Below are 23631 nucleotides of genomic sequence, written 5' to 3' on the forward strand. Positions count from 1 at the left end.
TAGCTGAGTTTAGGGACCTTTATTTCTATAGTACCTGGTGTGCAAAAGATCATTTGTAGCATGAATATAAAATAATTATTTTGAGTTATTTGACATATGTGTGTATAGAAGGAAATTTTTTTGTATTTGATGATACGTCTAGTCTTGGCACCATACAAACAAATGTCAATGAGATATTTTCCCAAGAAAGCTTACAACTGAGTCTAAAAATTAAGGTGTTTAAGATGGGCACACTGCTTAAGATTGGAATGCAAGTTGGTATCTGAGCAGCAAAGGAAAAGCATGATCATTTCCACAGTGGAAGAGTTCAGGAGTGTCTCTTCAAGATTGTGATGTTGTTGCAACTTGTTTTCTTACCCCATTAATCAGAATGATAAAGTGGTGACAGGAGATATTCCACTTGCATCCAGAATGTCTTCCTGATGTACGCTCGTGATTGATGCAGCTCATTTTAGAGAAGTCTGTAAGAGAGCCGCATCAAGCAGACACAGACTTTTGCGGTTGGAAAGAAAGGTTCTGTCATAAATTCTAACCCACTGAAGAGAGAGTTGTTTGCCTGCTCAGAGGTTTTTCCTTAGTATGCCAGATTCAAACAGTTATCTTGCCAGGAGTCAGGACATCTTTCAAAACGGTTTTATGCAAAACTGTGAAATAAAGGTCCCTTCTGTGATTAGAAACCTCTCTGCTCTTCCCTTAATTCAGCGGAGGTGAAACACTGTTTTGAAGGGAGCTTGTAAGACAGACTAAAAAAGGTTAAGATATTATTTTATTGCTACTGCTTTCTACAGGCAGTATGGTCTGATTAGAATAAAGGTTTTGTTTGACGAACGTTAGATGGCAGTTTGCTGCATAACTGCAATTTCCAAATCTACCAAACCTGAAGATAGTTATAGACAAGGTTAAAAAGTCACATATATTAAAGTGTACATGGAACATTTTAAAATCCTCCCCCCTCCTTTTCCTACTTTTTTTTTTTTTTTTACATCCTTTGTCAGCAGGGTGTTGTAGAAGAATTAACAAGAAACATAACGAGTGTCCTTAGGTATTTTCTACCAAGTCATACTTGTTTGTCTGTCTGTGTAAGAGCCACCCTTACTAGTGTGTATCCAGGTGGGGACCTTCTGAACATGAGAGTAGCTATAATATGTCAAGGCCAGAGCTGGCTCTCAAAATTGGGGTGTCACCTCTTTATTGTGAGAATGCCCTTCCCATAGAAAATGAAATTAAATTATGATAATTCTAAATCACTGTATAGTGTTGTAAATTAGATGTATGATGAGACATCATATATGTGATAAGAAGATTGTTGTTTGTTAGTTTTAATAGCCTTCAGGATGACAGCTTGAGAATGAGAGAAACACATTGATTAAGATTGTTATCAGGTAGCATTAAACAGAGATTTGGGTAGCAGAACGCAAGAACAGGCAATATTAGTTCTTAAAACAGTTCCTGCAGTTGTTATTGATCATGCAGATAACACATGATACAAGATCCTTACATAACATCCCTCAGTTTAAAGTTGCCCATAAAATGGGCAATCCACGGTTTGAATCTGAAAATGCAGCTTTTCTTCTGAGACTGTGGCAGCATTATCATCTAAGAGCTGCTGAAGACTCTTTAGCAAGATAGGCTTGGAGCCAGCACTCCCGTGTTGCCTGTGGATGATTTGTTGAAACCAATTTTCTGATTTCAGTAGAAGCAGCTCAGCAGCCTGCAGCTCTGGCGATTCCTCCGTGCCCCTTTCCTTTGATGCAGGTGAACAGGGGGCAGCAGGTCTGAGGCAGCTGACCTTGAACAGGGATCATCAAATCAGCTGTTGGTAACAAAGCAGTGTGAAAATACCTAAGGCTCAATGAAAATAGTGTCAAACTGCTGTATGTACATTTTTTAAATCTAAAAAATGCATTTCTCGTATTCCCAGGCAACATGTTTTCAAAAAGACTGCAGGCAAAAATACCTACTTTAGTATAAATTCTAGGTATACAGGTTGACAGTGATTGCCATCTTGTGTACAGTGATCTTCCCTGAAATGCACAGTACCTGCTTTGACTCAATTACAGCTGCCATAAAACTTTAAAATAACGTGAGCATCTCACATGAGGGTCTACTTAATAAAAGTGGAATTGTACTCTTTTTAATTACACTAGCAAGTAAGACAGTGTGATTGGCTTGGTAACTGTGAATGTGAGTCTTGGAAGGTAAGTGCCCTCTGGGGATTCTTGTTAGTAAGTTTCTTGCCAGGTATTGCAAGACATGGGAGGAGGGGTTAATGGATAGCTCAATTAAATCTCTTTTCTTAATAAGTGCTTAGTTTGATATACCTTGCAGGTGCCGTATACAATACTGCTGTTTGTGATACCTAGTTTCTGCTTTTCTAGTGCTATATAAACAGCATGTTAATTTTAAACATCGGTTTCTTTACTACCATCATTCGCCTGATTTTTTTTTTTTGGAGGGCTAATAATCCCATATAATGAGTAGTTCATGTAGCACGACATTATCTTTTAGGTACTTAGTTTCTGTAATTAGCATACAAGCTTGTAACGCCAGATTAGTATTTTTAACTATTAAATCTGTAGCATTAATGAATGTTCCTTCTCACAAGAAAGCAAAACAAGTCCTTAAAAAATCACTGCGGGAGGGCCTTCCTGCTTCCTCCTTCCTGAGGCATATATAAGCACAGCATTTATAAGAGCCTTTTAGCGAACCTAAAGAGCAACGAGCAATGCTGGCTTGTGGGTTGTGGTACCCCAGGCCTGGATGCAGGGGGAGCAGCCCTCCAGCATCGCTCCTGCACGCCCTTGGTGTTCAGCTCTCCCTGCCCCTCAGTCAGGGGGTCTCTCTGGCCCTCTCACTGCCTGTGTCTCCAGCACTGCGTTGTCCTCCAAGTTGTGTGGTTTGTGATCGCACGGTTGAAGCGTGAAGACTGGCGGAGATCTCAGCCCCGTCTCCAGGGATGGGCGCAGTTAGCTCCTCCTTGCAGAGGCAGCCGCAGCGTGGCACACAGCTTCGCTGAAGCTGCTGTGGATCAGAAGGCAAGCACGCCAAACATCAGGCACCTGGCTGCAGCTAAATAAGTAATCCCTGGTGTGTTGGGGAAGATGTGGTATTCTGTGTTCGTTCACGGGACTGTGGTGTCTGCATGGCCTTGCTCGAGGAGAAGGAAGTAGCTCACCTTTCTGAAAGGCAGGGATGTAAGTTGTCTGAAGATTTCGGGATGTCACTGTTTTGCTTCACTTACGTCATTTGTCTTGCAACTATAAGCTTGAAATGTTTTGGGTTTCTTCTCTAATGAAGTTACTTGGCAAATGCAGGTCTAATAGCCCTAGAAATACAAAATGCACAGTGCCAGCTTGAGTCATAATAGTTTTTCTTTTAATTGTAAGCAGTGAACAAGACTCCAGGGTTGATGTATCTTTGAGAACATCCCTATTAATAATGCTTAATATGAGTAAAGCATCATCTTGGAAGTCTGCCATTGTTGTTTTAGAAGTAGCATGCAGACAAAAATGGATGTAGTTTAATTGTAGTGAGGTTAAAGAATCCTACAGTGGCCCAAAGGTTTAGTGTTTGCTCCAATTTCTTCTGGTCTTTAGACCTTTCAATAGACTGACTTTTCCACAGTCCATTTCAAATTCCTTTCAGGTTTTCTGAGTTATTAATTCTGTTAATAAAACTGGGTTTAGTAACCAAACCAAGGCAATTGTCAGAATAAACAGTACTGAAGTATTCTGCTAATGTCAATAGCGTTGTAATCTTCATCCACATTTTCATTAGTGTTTATCATATGCAGAAGCCAGCTATTTTAAAATAGGGGCAGATGTGAAAAGAATATAGTACATTCTGGACCAGTCCAAATTGTTAATTCAGTAGTAGAAGCCTTTCTGGAACAGAGAATAGATCCTAACAATTTGAATAGCCAAACACTTAAAAGATTTGACCCGTTTTATTGGTGGTGGCGTTTTGTACTTTGGAGACACTTTAGGGATCTTCAGGTTAGGAATGTTAGAGGTCCTTATTTTGAATATAGATAATTCCAAAGATGAGTCTTATAGAAACTTGCATAACTGCGTCACCAAATAAACTGGGTTACCTAGGTGTTTTTTCAGCTTGTGCTGTCATTTCTGACAGTACAAGCTGTGTCTTCGCTGTGGTACACAGGACACTTGGTAGGTGTCAAAGTAGTTACCCTTTCTGGAGCAAAGTAGCGAAGTGTTGAGACTATAGTAAAATATAATGTGGACTACTCCAAGTTATGGTCATACAAATATGTATTAATTCCTGGAAATCCATACTATTTGGGATATATAGCACCTGCTGCTGTTTACCACAGATGAGACCATTTGTCTTGATTTTTGTTTTTTAAATGTTGATAATAGTGAAATGTGATGTCTCACCTGTAATACCGTATAATGATGTTTTAATGCTGACAGTAAATCTGTACTTGGCTTAATACTGTGAGATATGTAAGTCTTCCCATGTGTTCAAGCTGGTTTATGTATGGGAGTTTACTGTAATAAAATTTTGTTGTTTGGTTGCACGCCGCAAAATAAATAGCAACAAAGATCCCTTTAAAATCCTCTGCTTCTCAGCCTTCTCAGAAGGAGGAAACAGCATCACCCATTCGTGTAAGAAATCAGTTCCTTCCGACTGAGACAGCACACAAAATTGGTTTCATAATAAAAAGCTTTTAAAATAAATTTCAGGGGGCATTACTGTTGTCAACTTCAAAAGCTTTCAGTTAAAAATCTTACAAATTACCTATGGAGAAAGGTGTTATTAGTACTGTATTATTATGCAGCAAGGTGCATTACTGCTGAAGATGTGCATTTTGCAGGAGACTGCAAACTGCATACAGTTTGCTCTGTGTCTTACCACAGCACAGTACAGAGCACATACGGCTGCTTGTTTGGTGCAGAGCTGAAGACAAACATTTCTGTTATGGCATAAATGCATTATTTCTTGTTCTGCAGTCTGCCTCTTGTGCACTTATTGCAACAAGTGTGCATATAAACAGTTTTGTAATCTGTGAGTACGCAGCCTGAACTGCATAAATTTCCTCATGAATTTAAAAAAAAAATCTAGCTTTTTAAAAATAAATTATAGCATTTAAAAAAAAAAAGAAGAAAGAAAAAAAAACAAACCAAACAAAAAAACCCCAAACAAAACAAAGTTGGGCTATTATTTAAATTAACTTTAAATGATGAGCTTGTTATTGCCTCAGGAGATACTTGGATTCTTCCCCACCTTAAGGAACATTTATTTGGTTTGAGAACAGGAAGGGCATGTATGTGCTGTGTATTGGTTAATTTGGCTAATCACGGAAGGGAATTGTAACTTGTCTTGATCCAATGTGTAAGAGAAATGAAGAGTACTTAAATGGCAGGAACTGCAGGACTTCAAATTTAAGTGGCTCCCATTCTTCATCTTGTTTTGTTTTACTTTGCAGTCCACTCCTTTACACCTAGCAGCAGGCTACAACAGAGTTCGAATAGTCCAACTTCTGCTTCAGCACGGTGCAGATGTGCACGCAAAGGACAAAGGGTATGTAAAATCAATTGATCTGTTATCTGTTTGCAGCAGTGGTTTTGTATTAATCAAGATGAAGAATTATTTCTGTTTCACATTGCAGCATAATCTCAAATAGTCGGCTGAGAATGTGAGATTTGCTTCCAAAATCTGAGTGTGGTTCATCATAAATAAACTTTTATTAGAGCCCCAATAACAGATTAGCTGTGATTGCACTTGTTTTAAGTCTTCTATTACACCTTTAAATTTTTTTCCAAACCTTGCTCTTTACTTCCATGCACAGACTACCCTGTGAAATCATGGGCTAATAGCATTATTTTAGGAGAAGATACGTGGGCTTAGTGAAAAAACGTGCATTGAAAAATTTACCAATAGTCTCATTATCTTGTTGCATATATAAGGATGTAATTCCAGGTAATATCAATAACACTCATGTGCTCGCAACTAGAGATCCTCGGAGATCTATCTTGATGGATGTTGCCACCAAAAATCAAGATATAGTAGAAGCTAAACTATTCTATTTTTGCAGTAAGGATGGTAGTTACGTAAGATATCAACAAAAAGTACGCAGCAGTCAGAAATCAGGAATGATGCATGTTGTACATTGTTTTCAGCCATACGTTTCTGAACTCTAAGGTGCTGATTCTCATGGTGGTCTGATAGGAAGATTTAGTCCTAACATTATAGAAATTGGGCCCCTGGTTAAAGGCATGCATTTTGTATTCAGAGTCCATAGAGGTAAGATATTAATGAGTGTGTGTTCTGTCTCCATCAGCAAACTTGAGGCACTTTCTATATCTTCATTTTCTGCTGAGTCCAGCCTAGTACCAGAAGAGATTTTAAATTAAGATCTTTAACTTTTAAATTTTTTTTTCCTTTCCAAAACCACTCCCAAGCATACTTAAACTCTTGAAGATTGACTAATTGTAGCACTTTTGTCTGTACATTCACCTCAGTGGCTCTTTTGATCAGAATTGTTGTGAAATGCATGATGACACATTATGTAAGTCAAAAAACCCCCCCCAGTAAAGCTGCATGTAATACCTATTCAGGTAGATCCAGCATTGTTAAGCAAGTTTTAGGTATTTCACACCTTTCTGAAATTCCAGCATCACTTGGTAGAAAATTCTAGCATAGATGCTTTAATGAGGTTCGAATGATCTACTTGGAAAGTATGAAAAGTGTGAAAAGTAATTAAGTTGAACTTGAGCAGGGGGTGAGGGGGCTGGGAGGGGAAGGAAAGAAAGAAAAATTATACACTTTGTATTAAACTTAAAAAATTGGGTTGTATTAAACAACCCAAACATACTTAGAAATGTCTGACATCCCAATAAGCTCCCATTTTTTTTAGTGGCATCACACATTTACAATCAGTGTGGTGTTTTGGTTTTCCTTGCTGTTTCTTGTTTATACATAATTTATAAGTAAATAGGGTATAAATAAACATCATTTTTCATTTATGGAGCTAAATTAGGTTACATTAATTTTATTGACCTGTTAGATTCTCTTCAATGGGGTCACTTCAGAGAGAGTCCTGAGGAACTGTGCCGCATCTTCAAAATGGTTGTCACTTCTAGTTATTCCCAAAGAGGACCACAGCCAAGGAAGCTGCTCTTTTTCCACTGGTCCTTTCGTTGCCCTACTGCTGTTGTGCACAAAGTCCCAATGTGCTGGGAAAAAAAAGAGGAGGGTATGCTGCAGAAGTGGCCAGGTGGAGTGCTGCGGTGGCTGCCTTTGCTGATGAGACCTTGAAGGCCTCAGTCCTCTCAGATTGCCATCATTTTGGAAGAGGGCAGTTTTTTTGAGTGCTCTGTGGACTGGATACTCTCTCTCTCTGTCTCATACATACACTTATAAGTTGTAATTAAGAAAAGTAACAATGGAAAATAACAGTTTGAAAAATTTCCCCAAAACAAATTTCCCTCTCCTGTGACAAGTGCAGTACTGCTTCCGAGAGCATCTGCCTTAAAATTGTTTACCCTGTTGTCTAGTACTTGCTGTCCTAATGCTCTTTGAGTTGATTTTGCCATTCTGGGAATCATCCCCTATATTTTTCATAAATGGTGAAGGGTTAATTATTGTTTTCAGTTTATTATGCATCCTGATTTGTTAAGCCATAACTAGCCTGTCTTGCTTGGCTTGAATTAAATTTATTTTGTCCTCTGTAATAATTGTCCTCTTTGCATGTCCTTTTCAAAGCATGACTTTTTTATTACGTCTTGTGCTTATGACTAGATCTCTGTTATTTACTTTGCTAGTGTCATTTTAAGTATGGCCTCCAGTAATATAGCTGTACAGAAATTACGGGGACTCTCTTAGAAATATCTTGCACAGTTAAATAGGTTGTACTATAAAAAATGGAGTAAAATCAGGTCATTCCACAGTATGGAGCAGCAATTTCAGTCTGCTTTCTGTGCATACCTTCGTAATATACCCAGGAGTTATGTTAGCATTACCTGGGAAGTTTCGCCTTTCATATAGCATTCTAAATAAAGAGGAGTTCATATTTAGGCAGAAACAGAACACTGACTTCTCTTGAGCAAACTGACTGTGGAATGGGACTTTTCCTCCCCTTAATAGCTTCAAGAAAGATCCTTTCAAAGACAATTAATGCTAATCTTAGCGGTAGATTAAACACCTGTGGCCTGTTAGGACAAAAAAAAAATTAATGCCCATCTTAAGTAACATGTTGTTTGGGAAGGTTAGATTTTTCCCATAGGTTGTGAATCTTAATTTTTAAATATTTGAATATTTAAATATTTTAGATTTAATTTGATTTCTGGTCATCTCTCAGTAGAGAGAAAATTGTTCCTCCTTCTTTAAAAATGCTGCTTAAATAAATTTGTCATTTGCCTTCTTCCACACAGTGGTCTTGTGCCTCTTCATAATGCATGTTCATATGGACACTACGAGGTTACAGAGCTGCTGCTTAAGGTAAGCAGAAGGATGGAAAGTAATTACTGTAGATTTAGATGTATTACATGAGATACAAACTGTTTATACCAGAGTTGAAATGGAAGATTTTATTTTTTTTTCTGTAGTAACAGGTTTCAAACATCCTGTATGTCATTTCAGAAGCTTGCAACTTTAGGTATTTCTGTGGTACAGTATATGTGGGTTTTTCCCCACCTAATTTCTTTGCACAGATAGTAGAGTTTCATTTATTTGAATTTTTCTGGGGAAAAATCTGTTCTAGTGAAAAACTAGCTCATACAGAAATTCCAATTTTTTTGAGGATTCAACTATTTTTGTATATACAGGTATTTTTATATTTTTTTGTGTATGTGTTCGTAGATGAAAGAATGGAACCAGTTTTTATAATGAAATGAAAATCTGTAAGCTTTTAGTTGTTGAAGATGATTTCTTACTAATACGAGGCTTTCTTTGCTGTGCTAGCATGGCGCCTGTGTGAATGCTATGGACCTCTGGCAATTTACTCCCTTGCACGAGGCTGCTTCCAAGAACCGTGTAGAGGTCTGCTCCCTCCTGCTGAGTCACGGTGCGGATCCCACGTTAGTCAACTGCCACGGCAAGAGTGCGGTCGATATGGCTCCAACGCCTGAGCTAAGGGAGAGACTGACCTGTAAGTGTGTTCGGACTGGGAACAGTTGTCGGTGGGTGTAAAGGGGTACTCTCCTTTCAAGCCAGCTTCCTCATACTTCACAAGTAGATGCAAAGCAGCAGAGTAACTGCAGCTGTGCCTCTCACTTTGAAGTACACAGATCCCTCTAATATACTGTTCGTGATATTGCCTGGTTTTCTTAGGTTTAAAATATTTAAGGCGCTGCTGAGTAAGTGACCGTGTTTTTTTTTCATGCTTAAATTCCAGTTAAGTCACATAGGAGCCTCTATATCGAGGCTCTGTATCACACTTAAAGAGTAACTTCCAGAAGGTAGGTAGCTTCGGTGTGCAAACTTGGAGATGGAAATTCCAGCACCTTCTTTTGTAGTCTTTGCAATCCTTATGCTGCTTACAAAACAATGTTTCAGCTCTAATTTGAATTTGTCTGCCTTTGCCCTCTTTTGGGGATTTGTTTTCTCATTGTTATAAACTGTAAAAGATAATAAATGACACAAGTATGGAAACAAAGCATTATGAAGTTACGGAAAACTCATTCTTGAGAAGTAGATTCTGAACGTATTTATAATTAAGCTTTTGGTTTTGTCCGTCACCTTTCCGGTATAGCAGGACCCCCCTGACACACTAAGAACATGATCCTGCACTACTCCCGATCACAGCTAGTCAGGTTGTTGTCTGTCACTATTCTTTGCATGTGAAGGTGGTGAGATCATGTGCAGCAGAAAACTTTGCTCTAGGAGAAAAGAGGAGGGCATTAGTATCCTTTAGCTACTTCTCTACTCTCTATTCTGGGCTAACTTGAGAGATGCTTCTGGCTTTGAGGCAGGTTAATTTACCATTTGTTTAAATTAGCAAGCAAAAAAAAAATCTATTTAAACTTTGTTTTATTTCTGTATTTATAGTTCCTGGAGAGGAGTAGGGAAAGATTCATGTCCATTAATATCCACTGAAATATGTACACAAATATGAGCATTATGCCAAATTCCAAATTTGACACTATCTTGAGGGGACATCCTGTATTTGCATACCCAAAATAACATGTTTAGTATATTTTTTAGTTCTTTGGTTTTATACTTTAGGAATAATATTACTTTTATTTGTTATTTCAAGATTTATTTGTACTTGAGCTTTAAGTAATGCTTTGTTTACAAAGAAATTTGAATTCTATTTGAACTGAAAACTTAAAAGTTATTATATTTATTTTTATTTCTAAATCCACAAATGCACTGGATGTTAAAACAAAGATGAGAGAAGAAAGCTCTTCTTAACAAGCTTAGCATTTCAAGCTTGCTTATGAAAGAAAAATACAGATATTTTTACTGAGATTGTTGCGTTTGTTTTTTTTTCCTAGTTCCCAGGTTCAGATGTCATTCTTGCTAACCTACTTTTCATTTGTACATTTTAAGAGAAACGCTTTTAGTCCTTTTCAAATTCAAAATTTTTTAAAACTAAAATGAACTAGTTGCTGAACTGAACAAGATGTGACACTGAAAATAACAAAATTACTTCTCTCCGTACTTGCAAAGATACAGCTGCTATCAAAACCTGCTTCATCTTTGTAGCAGACTGGCTTCAAATGCTTAGCCAGTTAGCTTTCTTTAAGACCAATAGTTTAATATTTTATATTTAAATTGTATATATATTATTTTATATAAATTATATGTATTTATTCAGGCTTTACCTTGTATTATAATTGTAAATATTGTAAATACAATAAGATTTTTGAAAAGCAACTGTAGTGCTTTTTTTCTGAAAAGCATGTAATAGCATTGTGGTCACTTGAACACATGCATAGGTAATTCAGAGGTCACTTATGCGTTTCATATCAAGTGAGTGGGAGGATAAGAGGGAGAAAAGCTATAAGGATTTTACTCAAGGAATCACTTCCCCTCTCCTTTGGAATGCCCCTTTGGTTTCAGTAAATCATGTTTCATGTTCTGTGTCCCAGGTCAGCTACTATCTGAAGACGTACAGAAAGACTCTTATTTCGTCTTAATTGAGTATAGTTACCTTTCTCCAATAACATTTATAAATGTGACATGTTGCTAAATATTAAATGCATCTTTTTCCTCTAACAGATGAATTCAAAGGACACTCTTTACTGCAAGCAGCCAGAGAGGCAGATCTAGCCAAAGTGAAAAAGACACTTGCTTTGGAGATCATTAATTTTAAGCAGCCACAGTCGCATGAGACTGCACTGGTGAGATTGTATAGTCAATCCATTCGTTTTATGATAAATGTGGTGGTAGTGCTAGTTGAGGCGTTTTATTTCTACACTGTGAAAATAAATTCATCATCTGAGATTGAGGATTTGCCATCAAACACTTTATATATAAAAATTAAATCACCATTATAGAAAAAACACTGTATAAATTTTTATCACTTTTTTCTTCTTCCTGGTAGATTATAGAAGCCCTCCAGCAACTCCTCACCTGTTCATTTTTCACTTCTCTTTTGCTTTTTTTTCCTATCACCCTCTTTTTTTGGTTGATCAGTTGCTGTGTTTTTTCTGGGGCTAAATTCTGTTCCAGCAGCCCAGTGCTTCCTTAATGTTTCATGTGGGCAAACTTGGATCACAATTTTTTTTCACAGGGTACGTAAAATTGTGGTGAAAATAGATGCTAGGTGTATATCACAGGGTCTTACAGGATTGGAATAGTACTGACAATACCACATTAGCTATGGAAACAGGGGTCTTTGAGACTTTCCTGGCAGTATGCTGTTCTCATTTCATTGTTTGAAGAAGCAGCGGAGGCAAAGAACACAGCCAGTATCCCAGATGTCATATATATATATAGAAGATGTTGGAGTTGAGAGGGGCTGATGATATTATTAAAACTATTATAGTTATGATACTTTATTCCAATGGAACATTTTCTTCACAGTGGTAGGTCTCAACTGCAGGCATACAGCTGCCTATTTAGTGTTACAAACATTGGGAATGTGATCAGAACATTGTGTGTTGAGTACCAGGCATCCATATGCTCTGTTCTCTCCCTGGAGGACTTAGCATCCTAGCCTGAACTTAGAAGCGAGACAGAGAAGAGATATTTAGAGGCTGAACACAAAGACAGTAGGAAATTTGGGATGATGTTATCCTTTTCTTCCTGAGTATATCAGCTGCTGATATGTGGCATCTCTTTAGCTGTGTAATAATCACTTCGTAGTCCTGTGGTGTTCTTTGCTCTTCTCTGCCTGCTCATTCTGCAGAGACAGCTAGGCAAAATGGGATATTTTAGCTCTATTGATGTCTTTGGTTCACTGCTCAGTAAGTGTTTGACTGTGATTTCTCAATTTTTGCCTCCCATACTTAAGATTTCCAAGTGGTCTCCCATGCAAGTGGCAGGACTTGGCTTCCAGGATCAGAGGAGGTTATGTGCAATCTAACTGAGCTATTCCTGTGCTAAGCATGGTATCTTTTGCCATGGGGCACTAGAGTCTGTGCCCTGTTACCCCACAAAGGCCAGAGCAAGCAACTGGTTTATGTTTCAGCATTGCTCTGAGGTTTGGCAATATTTCAGCATTTGTGTTGCTTTTAGTGCTGGTTTATCATATTGACAGGAAATACGGATAGGTTATTATCTGCAAAGCCTCAAAAATACTGCCACTCTTCAGAGCAAAAGTTAATGTTTATTTACAAAGCTTGCCTTTGCAAAACTTGGACGTGCTCTGCTGAGTAACAGTGGTGTGGAAGCTTGAGTGGCAGTTACTTCATAGTGAAGGCTGAAACTGGGCATAAGATGGTTATCAGTAATATTGTTACTTATTAGCATTCTGTTTGGGGTTTATTTCCTTGTAAAGGCTATTGTTTTGCTATTGGAAAGTTTGAGAACTCTGTTCCACGAGACCGCTTTTTACGGGTTACTGGTTTAAAACATGGGTAAACATATAAACAAAAATATTCAAAAGTACCTCCTACTTCTCATAGTCTGCTATCTTGAGGCGTCCAAACTTGAGACAAGCATTTCTAGACTGATTTTAAAGCGTAGTGTTGAGCTTATCTGGAACCACGCTTGTAATTTCAGGCCTCAGGAATGCGTTGGTAGGGCCACTGTTGATAATGTCAGGACAGATTGAGTCTAGTCTCTGCAGAGGATCAGAGGGAAAAGGGGGGGAACAAACCGCTCACTTCTGGGTGCTGAATGCATAGACTAACCAACAAGCAGACTCCAGCCCCATTCAGGAGAATAGTTACACCTAGCAAAGGGCTGTGTGGTGTTCCCGCAAGGGCAGGCTTGAGCGTTGAAAAGCACTGCGTGAAAGATGTCTTTTTCTCATAGCACGGCGAGGAAGATACTCTAAAAGAACTTTTTTCTAAAAGCCCGTTTGTTTACTACATAATTTGTAACTGGGTGCATAACAGAATTGCCATTAAGTTAACAAGTTCAGTACACACTGAAATAGAAGAAGAAACAAAGCAACATTCAAAAGTCACGTTAATCTGACAACAGCAGCAGAATCTTAATGGACCCCTTTGGAGTACCTCTGTAGAAAGTTAGGCTGTTTCAAGCCCTTTGTCTTTACCTCCTTTGTGCATTATGTACTGGTTTTGTCCTGATATCTTGTTAATGTAGTGGGGAACATACTGCTTTTTTTGTAAGTGACAAATAGCTTTAAAACAAAAATTGTTTTTCTGAGTAGAATAATTTAGCATTGATCACTAGCTTGTATTTTGTTCAGTATGCTATATGTTTTGACAGAAATATGATGGATTCTGTATGTAAATTTTGTAGTCTGAGGTTCAGCAGAATAATTAAGAGATGAAGTCATGGATCTTAAAGCTCTTTGTCATCTGTGTAGTTGAAATATAATTTATATTTACTTTTTTGCAGCACTGTGCTGTGGCCGCTGTGCATCCCAAGCGGAAGCAAGTTACAGAACTATTGCTTAGGAAAGGAGCAAATGTTAATGAGAAAAACAAAGAGTAGGTTTCTTAAATTTTTGATTTTTCCAAAGGACTCTGTCATACTAGGAATGTAAAACTATATCTTCTTTTTTTTTTTTTCCCTAGTTTCATGACACCTTTGCATGTTGCAGCTGAAAAAGCTCATAATGATGTCATGGAAGTTCTGCATAAACATGGAGCAAAGGTAAATATACTTAAATATATTTTACTTAAGGCAGAAGGCAAGAAGTGTTATATTGGTCAAATACAGTGTTAGTTTTTATGATGGTTGTTGCTTTTTCTTCTGTATGCCTTGTGCTTCTTGTGTTAACCATGAAGTGTGTTTATCTTAAATCAGTACAGGATGTTCAGGAATCCCACTTGAAAATTAGGTCTTCTCTCCAAGTAACTGAATACAGGCTTTAGGAGTCTAACTTAGTCGTTTTTCATGAATCTTACTACTCCTTTCTAATAAATGTGGTCATCTAGGTGCCTCTTGCTGCTTTATCTCATTGGCTTGAAAATATCCAATGCCTGAGTTTGACACTGAGTTTAGTAGTCTAATGCTGGGTATCCTTAGCCCTTGCTTGCTTCTTATTCTCTTGGTCAGATTGTTTTGCCATGCCTTTTAGCATTGATATGTGATGACCAAAGTAATTTGTGAGCCTATGATGAAGCTTGCTTAGAAATACATGGTTCAGCAAGTTATTAGTTAAAAGCAGAGGGAAGTATAACTTTAAGATGTCTTCTAAGCATCTTTCAGAAGTATTTCAGAATGATCTTTCTCTGAGTTTTAGCAGCAACTTGACATTCGTGGTAATGGTATACTTAGCTACTTAATTTTCTCAGAAACTCTTCTTGATGGGTACTTTCTTTGCATTGGTTAAAATATAAATGATCTCCTCCTTTTTGCCTTTAAGGGGGCTCACATTACTCTCTTTGAGTCTTCATCTTCATTCAGGTAGCTAGAAATGAAGAAATAAACCTGTAATAACAATCTAGTGTGTCACTCTTGATGTGCTAGGAGGTGCGAGAAAAGTAATTGTATGCATAGTTAATACTAAGTCTTTTTATTTTGAAACAATGAATTGTAATTTATAAGCCTGTATGAGAGCTCATTGCCAGATTTCAGTAGCTGATTCACTTCCATAGTATGTTGATGGCATCATAAAATAGCTTAACAACAATACCATGACAGAGTTTATCACATTTGAGAATACTGATGCAGTGGTGACATACCAAGATTTTCCCTGGGGTGGGAAGCAGGGCCAGAGGTCTCAGTTATAGTCACTAAAACCATTTGTTATCATTTACCCAGATTCACTCTTAGTAGCATACCTATGCACTGAAAGGGAAAAAATTTCATTTTGCCATAGGAATAGATACCTCATGGCCTTATGGATCCGGTTTTGCACATGAATTCAGTACTGATGGTACTTGGGTAGGCACTGAACTGGACATGCTGGAATTTCAAGCGTACTGATACCCAAGTACTACCTGCTTTGAAATACAAGGAGTTCCTGTGTGCTGAGGGTTTCTGGAAAGCATGCTACTATACTGTAGGTATTTAAATTAGTGCTCCCTTGAAAATCTAGCTCTGTGTGGTCATGTTAGGAGTAAGCTCAAAGACGTCATCCTTACTGGAATGGCCCGATTTTATTGTTTGTGTCAGTAGCACATTCTGACGATAGCTTCTGATTCTTTTATGTCCTGAAGCAGGGGTTCCTAAATCATGATCCATGAGTCTGAGTGATGAGGTGATGAGGACTGAGTGATGGTGGTGAGTGGCCCCCAGTTACCTACAGAACCATGCTGAATGGTGTGTTCCATTGTTTTTTCAGTTGATAGTATGCAAATAGAGGTACATGGTGGTCATTAAAACTGATTCTTCGTTCATATCCTAGTATATGCTTCCTATGTTATTCTGAGGATAGCCATTCTCATTTCATAGAATCATAGAATGGTTTGGATTGGAAGGGACCTTAAAGATCATCTGGTTCCAACTCCCCTGCCATGGGCAGGGATACCTTCCACAAGACCAGGTTGCTCAAATTTTATGATCTAGCAAAGTATGAGAGACCAGGAGACCACACATAGTTAAAATTAAGCATATATTTCCATACTGCAATGGATCAGGTCCCTCTTTATCAGTGTCCAAAGTTCCTTAGCTGTAAAATGGTATATAATGCAATCATGTTTTTTTCATCAGAGGTAGGTCATTAAGTCTTACGAAGCACTTTGAATTTCCCAGATGGGATATGCTCTAGAGTATTAATTAGTTAACCAGGAATATTTAATCACTCTAAAATGTTTGTCTTGCTTGTATACTATCATATGACCTCTTGCTCATGCTTTGACTGTAGGCATTCAGTTCATCAGACACACTTAACAGTGTTATTTCTTTGTTTATGATTGTTGGGACATGGCAGCTTTAATCCCTGAAGCATGATACAGGTTTTTATTGTTTTGTTTTGTTGTGTTTCTGGAAGTTTTTTCTTTCTGTTTGCTCTTTTTGTGCCTTGAATTTTAGTTACTTCATAAGATGTAGTCAGATGTACTAATTTTTTACAAGAGGTTCTCACGAGTTGGTGAATCAATCCTCCTGCAATCGCAGCCTCAGAGCGAATATCCATTTGTTCTTTGAACAGCACTCTCCTGCAGTTTAAATACCTCTTTTCCATTTTGATGCTTCCTTTGCTGAGGTATTTGCAGTGAACAAACTGATTCTTCTTAGCCTTTGTTTTGGTAGGCTAAAAGCCTCAAACACTTAGTCTTCCCTCATAAGGGAACATTGCCATTTCCTAATCATCCTTATAACCCTTCTCTTTGCTAGCACCAGAGGAAATCTTGGACCTCAGGCAACGAGAATGGAATTCATTCCCCCGCTGCCTTACATGATGGCACTTCCATATCTCTAATGTAAATGCTGGACTAATGCATACTGGGATCATGTTTGCCTTTTTAACAGACATGACGCAGTAGTACTCAGACCCTTCCTGTAGTCTTGTAGTACACAGAGAATCTCAATTTTTTTTTCATGCTAATTTTTCATATTCATGCCCTTAAGCATTCTCCTGTGTCAAGATCATTAATGAAGATATTAAAACAAAATTATCCCACAACCAATCACTGCGCAGCCCTCCCCCTTTCAATATGTTCAATTCCCATGTGATCCCATATCAAATGCTTACTAAAGTGTGGATGGATGAGACATACCGTATTTTCTTTACTTTACAACCATTTCTTCCATCAAAGGAAAGGTACTGTATAAGTCAGCTTTAATCTACCTTCCAGAAACCACTACTGATTATAGAGAGAGTAACAATTTGAAAAAGATGAGTAACTGGGGCTTCAAAGAAAGTGGAACTTTCTTCTTCTGAAATACAGTGCCAAAAGGCAGACAGCTGATCCACAAAAAAATATCCAGTAATGGATTTAGGAGACAAAGTCATGTACAGTTTTGTAGATTAAAAAATAATTTGTGATTGTTTTAGCAGTAGAGAAGAAATTGCTGTTTTCATGAGGAGCAGCTGTGGTCTGTGTCAGACAGTAAAAGTGAGATAGCATGTGAAGTATGTATTTTTGGGAAATGGGCTGAAGCATGGTAAAGGCTGCTTTAGGGAATTTGCTTGGGATGAATGAGAGATGGTTCATGGTCTTGGAACTGGATTTAATTCTCCTTAATTTTATCACTGTGTAAATTTGCTGTTTGAAGTATGTCAGATTATAATAAAAAGTGAAGGACTGCTAGAGTAACGTGTTTGATCTAGACTTATTTTACAGAAATATTTCTAAGAACACTAGTATTGCCAAGAGTCAACCTATACCCACAAATTGCTTATTTTGATGTGTCTTGCTGGCCCTTTCTGAGGACACAGACTAGATTTGTAATTTGAACTGTTAAGAAGTCCTTGGTGCACATCGCTTGCACATCAGCGTGGTATGTCTAAGCAATGCCCATTCCATGGTCAGTGAAGATATTTTCATTAGCTTGTTACTTGAGTTTGCAGAAGTTGACTGTCAACTGTACATTTAAAGCACAGGTGAGAAACCTTGGGGTTTCTTAGAATTTTCTTCAAGAATGTTGATCATAAATGTCTGTGGTTTAAAATGCCATACTCAGTTTTTTTACTTGTTTGCCTGAACTGCAGTGTGAAACAGCATTTCACACCACTGCTTATTAGATGTTGAATATCCTCAAAGTACCTTATGAAAAATAAAAGCAGAGGATCTTTAAAGGATCCTCAAACAGAAACTATTTTTTTATTATACCCATGAGCAAATCTTCAAGTGCCACGATTGTGTCTTTGAAGATGGTCAAAATCCTTTGTTTAAAAAGAAAATCATTTGAAGGTGGTGAACTAATGAAAAAGTGGCTTTCATCCTGTTTTGTTGTATTGCTAGATAGTTGGATACCTCTAATAACTAGCTCCTTGTCTGAATTTACAGATACATGGGAAATTTAATATGTTAAGAAAGACATTTGGCTTTCTAGCAGTGCAGAAGAAAAGGATTAAAGTCTTTTCTGAACTGGAATGATTGTTGGAAAGACAGACCTGCAAGCATGCAAGTTCACTGGTATCTTGGGCAAGTGTGGAGATGTTATGAATGCTACTTGTTCAACTGTGTTATGTTTCTAAAGGATAATGTCGAAGCTATTCTGCAAGAGAAAATGAGCCTTTCCAAGGTCATGTTAGACAGATAGTGTCCCTATTCATGATGGTAGCAGAAATGGCTTCATTCTGCTCTGCTAGAAGGACCTGGCTTCATGGGTCTTTGCATAATACAATTAATTCTATGCGTTGGAGTAGCATGTTGCCAGCCTTTCATGATCATGAATTTGACAATGGTCATCATCTATTTAGACACACACTATAGACTTAAATGGTTTTGAATAACCTTGTTCCAACATCTCAGGTAGAGGGATGATTTTCTCAGGAAAGAATAAGCATCAAAAAATTAAATTTCCTTTCAGAAATGCAGCAGGTTCTGGACTATGATGGTTGACAACATGAAGAGCTGTGTGATCTGTTGCAATTGCGTGGTTCGACTTTTCTCACTGCTGAGACATCCAAACTTAGTGACATTAATCTTAAGCTTATATGCAAAGGGACAACTGTGGAACATATGGCTGGATCATTTTGGAGCTTTCAGAGTGAAACTAGACCTTTTTTTTTTTCTCTCCTTCTAACAGAGCTTGAAATTGCCACCAGCCTCTCTTCACTCTTATTTTGTTTATTGTTAGTGGTGCACAAAGACACAAGACATACTGCAAGTTGTCTTCAGAATAAATGCAGCAGGAGAGCAGATAGAACTCTTGCATTGTTCAGGGAAGGATACCCTGATATTGGAACAGCTGGCAAAGCACAAATTTCATGTGTGATTTTTAGGATGCACATTTTTTAGAAAGATCTCATAGAGAAAATTGCAGTGCTTGGAAGCTGTTGCATTTTGTGCTGCTGTAGTGTCAAGGAGTAGTAGGATATTTAGGGCATTTGATACCAACAAAAAGGTGATATGCATATGATGTCTTGCAAAAAAAGTTTCTTGAACAGGTCGCAGCTGTTGAGCTGCCACAAGTGCCTGGCAGCCAAGGGAATATTGCTGTAGCTGTGTACATTGCTCTGAGACAGCAGCAGTGCAGGCAGGAAAAATCTCTTCAGTGTCTGATGATACACGACCATTTTTACTTCTCTACTGCATATATCCAGGATGGGGAAGAGGAAATGAAAGGGATAAAAGGAAAGAACAGAAGGAATTCTGCAGTCGGAAATACTGTATAAGATGGTATCTTTCCATGAAAAGCCTTACTTAAAAACACTTTTCACTTGATAACTGCATTCTGCTTTTATGTTGTGGTTTGAGCAGTGGAGTGACTGTTTTCGTGCTAAAAGGGGAAGAACCAGATCCAGAGCCAGCGTGCTGTGGAATAAAAGCTGTCAAATCTGTCATTTTTAACTCCTTGCAGAAAACTCATCTGTAAAGTAATTCAGAGCTGCAGCCTTCTAACTTCAGACTGCTTATAAAGGGGAGCAGTTGAATATTTCTAAATTTTTTTTATTAGTGCAGCTGGAACAATCTGCCTTCTCAGCACACAAATAAGGCAGTACACCTTGGATATTTTACATTTTGTCAAATACAGTTTAAGCTTTAGCTTTGAATTTGAAAGGGCATACGTTTTTAGACGTAGTATTGGGCAGGCATATGTCTTACCAGGTTTGATTTTTATGAGAGTTTAATCTCGGTTTGTATTTCAATTTGTAATGCTCAAATTGATTTTCATTTGGAGATAAATCCTGTTGCCTTCAGCCTTAGTGCAGTACATTCTTGGGTTGGTTTTAGACAAGTGCTGCGTGATTGGCGAGAGCAGATCTGCCTCAAAGTGAACATATTCCCCATGAAATTGCCATGCAAAGCCTAATTCTGCTCCTGAGGGAAAGAACAGCTTCATCTGGTGCATGCGTCCCTCTGTCAGCTGCAGCCCTCTTTGTCCCAGAAGTAAGCAGGCATTTCTTCAAATGGCTGGCATTCTTCTGCCACAAGAATCGATTGTGGGCAAAGATAATTATTTGGAGGTGAAAGGAGACCTGCATACGACATGTGAGATGACGGATCTGATGACTCTGCCAGTGTTCTTTTCAAATGAATATTAACATTTTTTCCAGGTATGCAGTCAGTATTCAGTTGTGCAGTGTGAATGCCTTCCTGCTGTTCTTCAACAGTTTGTTCAGTACAGGAATGTTTAACACAGGAATTCAGTGTTACAGAAGATGTTAATTATGATTCTCTTTCTTGGGTGAACGGAGTGTTATCAGCTACTTCCAGAATTCACAAGTCTCATTTCATTCTGCCTTTACCATCACTAAACCTGTACAGCCCCAGACTTCTGCTTTCCTCTGTGCCCTTATCAGTTGTGAAAGGTATCCGGTGTCCTGAAACAGATGAGGATCATCATCTGAACAAAACGATGGATTTGGGACATTCAGCATCTAGTTAATATTTATGATAGCAGTAAGTTTTTATTTAAAACAAAACTTTTAGGCAAATCCCCTTAGAGTGGCATGAGCCGAGCACAGTCAGAAGAAAGCAGAACTGTTCTCCTGTACATCTTCCTGCAAGAGAGGTTTGTGATCTAAGAAATTGCTGCTTTACCAGCATGTAGAATTGTTCGGGGTATAGAAGGATTTCGGACAATATCGAATCACACTCAGCTTTATTTATGTGGTAGTTCTTTGTTCTTTCCTGTGGCTTGATATTGTTGTATTGCAGGTATTTTACTTAATTTTTGTACCCTATCTGGTAGTAGATATTTTCTATATAGTTACCCCCACTAATTAAATTTCATATGCGTCTTATCCAAAATGTTTTTCACTAGTTTTCATGGAAAGGTAGTAGGATTTTCGGGCTGCATTTTAGGTGAGAAATAGCAAGGAAAACCTTTGTTCACTGCCACCACAAAGATTTTGAGAAGGTAAAAAGGTGTGTTTTTACAGTAGCAGAGTCTATTATGCATGCGGTTCACAGCCTGCAGTCCGTAGGCTTGGAAACAGATAACAGGTTCTGAGTTGCTTGCAGAGAATATAGAGTAGTTCTGTATCTCATAAAGTGGTAAAAAAAGCTGTTGGACATTTGCATTTAAATTTGTCATGAATTGCTGCTAGGTACAAAGCATCTTCTTGAAAGGTTATTTTCATGAGGGTTTTTTTCTGCTTTTTAAATCTCTCTATTATTCTCTTCCTTTCTCTGATAGTGAACCCGTGGAGATGCTTCTAGTTATTTAGATACTCTGTTAGATCTTGACAGACAGATAGGTTTCCATTATATCATACTCTTTGAAAGCGATACTTCATTTTGCCTGTTTATACGGTCTTGTATTGAGTAGAATTATATCTAGTTATACTTAACATTTCTGTAAAAGTACAAAAAGTGAAGAGGAAACGGACTGTTTGTATCCAGCCTCTTCCCCCACCCCCCGCTCCCCCCCATAGAATTCCTAATGACATCTTTGTTTTGCTTTAATTCTTGGTAGTGAGTAATGTTGAGTTAATTCCCCTTCTGAGGATGACAGATGGTAATTTCCTTAAAGATGGAAGATCTTTGAAGTGTTTGGTTAATTATTTACCTCTTTCTCATCTTCTGTGAGAGTTTTGCTTTTCTTACACAAGGTTGATCTTCATCAAATTTGTCAAAAGCTTGATCGCTATTTTAAGTTTGGGTTTGGGAATCCTGTGTTGTCTGTTAGCCATGCAAACAAATAACCTGCGTTGTTAAAAGACAGGAAAGCATCTGCAGTAAATTGTCTTTACATTGGAGTGTTTACTTATTTTGTCGTTTGGTTTTGTTTAGTTGCAATGCAGAGGGATTGATAGATAAATTTGTATGCTGGAAAATTCCTGTTATCGCTCTTCTTATTAAGGGCAGGGACAGGTGCAGGCTTTTAATTATAACAATGTTTTATTTTATATTGCTGCTGATTTTTCAGATGAATGCACTGGACACACTTGGTCAAACAGCGTTGCACAGGGCTGCGTTAGCAGGTCACTTGCAAACCTGCCGGCTCTTGCTGAATTACGGCTCTGATCCTTCCATCATCTCTTTACAAGGCTTCACAGCAGCACAGATGGGAAATGAGGCAGTGCAACAGATTCTCAGTGGTGGGTAAAAATAAAGGCTTGTGTGTTTGAACTTCAGCTTCTCCCTTTACAGCTGTGGATCTTATTTCTTTCTTTAATGCAAGAGGCTTGCAGTATTTTTCTCATCCCTCCCTTCCGCCATCGTGTGCACACATCTACAGTATGCATTGTGCAATACTTTTCAGAAAAAAACCCACAACAAAATAGAAAAAGCCCTGCTCAATTCAGTGATTTTGTGCAAATCGGGAAGAAAATAAACATCTTGTGGATTTAGAGCATGCTGCTGTACAGGGAGATTGCAGGAAGGCAGATGTGGGGAGTTTTGAGTTTTTTTGGTAACAAATTCTAAGGCAACTGGAATATTGCTGAATATGTGAGAAACCTTTTTCCTCTCATCAGCCACCCTGTTAGGTACTCCATACCTTAGCAGTCACAAGCAGAATGTTACTGCCAGAAAAATACTGGTAGTTGCTAAACCGTTTGACCTTTTACTTCAAACCTCTTGCTTGTCCATCAGAGAAAGATTTTATTGTGAAAGTGCTCTGGATGCTGTTTAGATAACAATTTGTTTGTATCTTGTATTAAAAAGGTGAATAGATATTTGAAGAGGGTGCCACTATTTTTCATGTAAGTGCTTGAGGGTTTGCATCCTCTTACCCATGTCACATTTGAATTTTTGCGAGTGGGGAGTAGAATAACTGCATTGGGAGCTACTACAGAGCAACTAACTCACCGTACAGTGGGATATGCGTGTAGTCAAAGACAGATAGATATCCAGATAGGTGAGAAGACCCATGGTAGCTAGAAACTCCATTTCCTTCAGTGTTTTCAACAATGTTGCCTTAAAACAGGCAAAAAAAAAAAAAAAATAAAAAAAAAATAAAAAAAAAGGTTTTTTACAGCAATGCGGGAAGGGCTGTTTTGAAGTGTACCCACTCCTGAGATGTAGCTGGTTACACAGGTAGCATTACCTGTTTAAAATATGCACGTGACCGTGTGTGTGT

General features: G+C 38.1%; 1 protein-coding gene across 5 annotated transcripts in view; it reads left to right on the forward strand.

Moving 5' to 3' along the window:
- Window positions 1-23631, forward strand: part of TNKS (tankyrase) — a 145423-nt gene that overhangs the window by 92869 nt on the left and 28923 nt on the right. For all 5 annotated transcript variants that reach the window (XR_015699864.1, XM_087737102.1, XM_009474885.2 and 2 more), the window contains exons 6-12: window positions 5450-5544; window positions 8397-8463; window positions 8926-9112; window positions 11188-11309; window positions 13942-14033; window positions 14121-14199; window positions 22477-22648. Coding sequence is in view for 4 of the 5 variants with exons in the window: in XM_087737102.1 (XP_087593228.1) it covers window positions 5450-5544; window positions 8397-8463; window positions 8926-9112; window positions 11188-11309; window positions 13942-14033; window positions 14121-14199; window positions 22477-22648 (814 nt within the window). In the remaining variant the exon portion in view is untranslated. The remainder of the gene's footprint in view (window positions 1-5449; window positions 5545-8396; window positions 8464-8925; window positions 9113-11187; window positions 11310-13941; window positions 14034-14120; window positions 14200-22476; window positions 22649-23631) is intronic.

Source organism: Nipponia nippon, unplaced genomic scaffold (genome assembly GCF_047370975.1).
Source record: "Nipponia nippon isolate SJK-2023a ecotype South Korea unplaced genomic scaffold, ASM4737097v1 scaffold_6, whole genome shotgun sequence".
Taxonomy (NCBI): Eukaryota; Metazoa; Chordata; class Aves; order Pelecaniformes; family Threskiornithidae; genus Nipponia; species Nipponia nippon.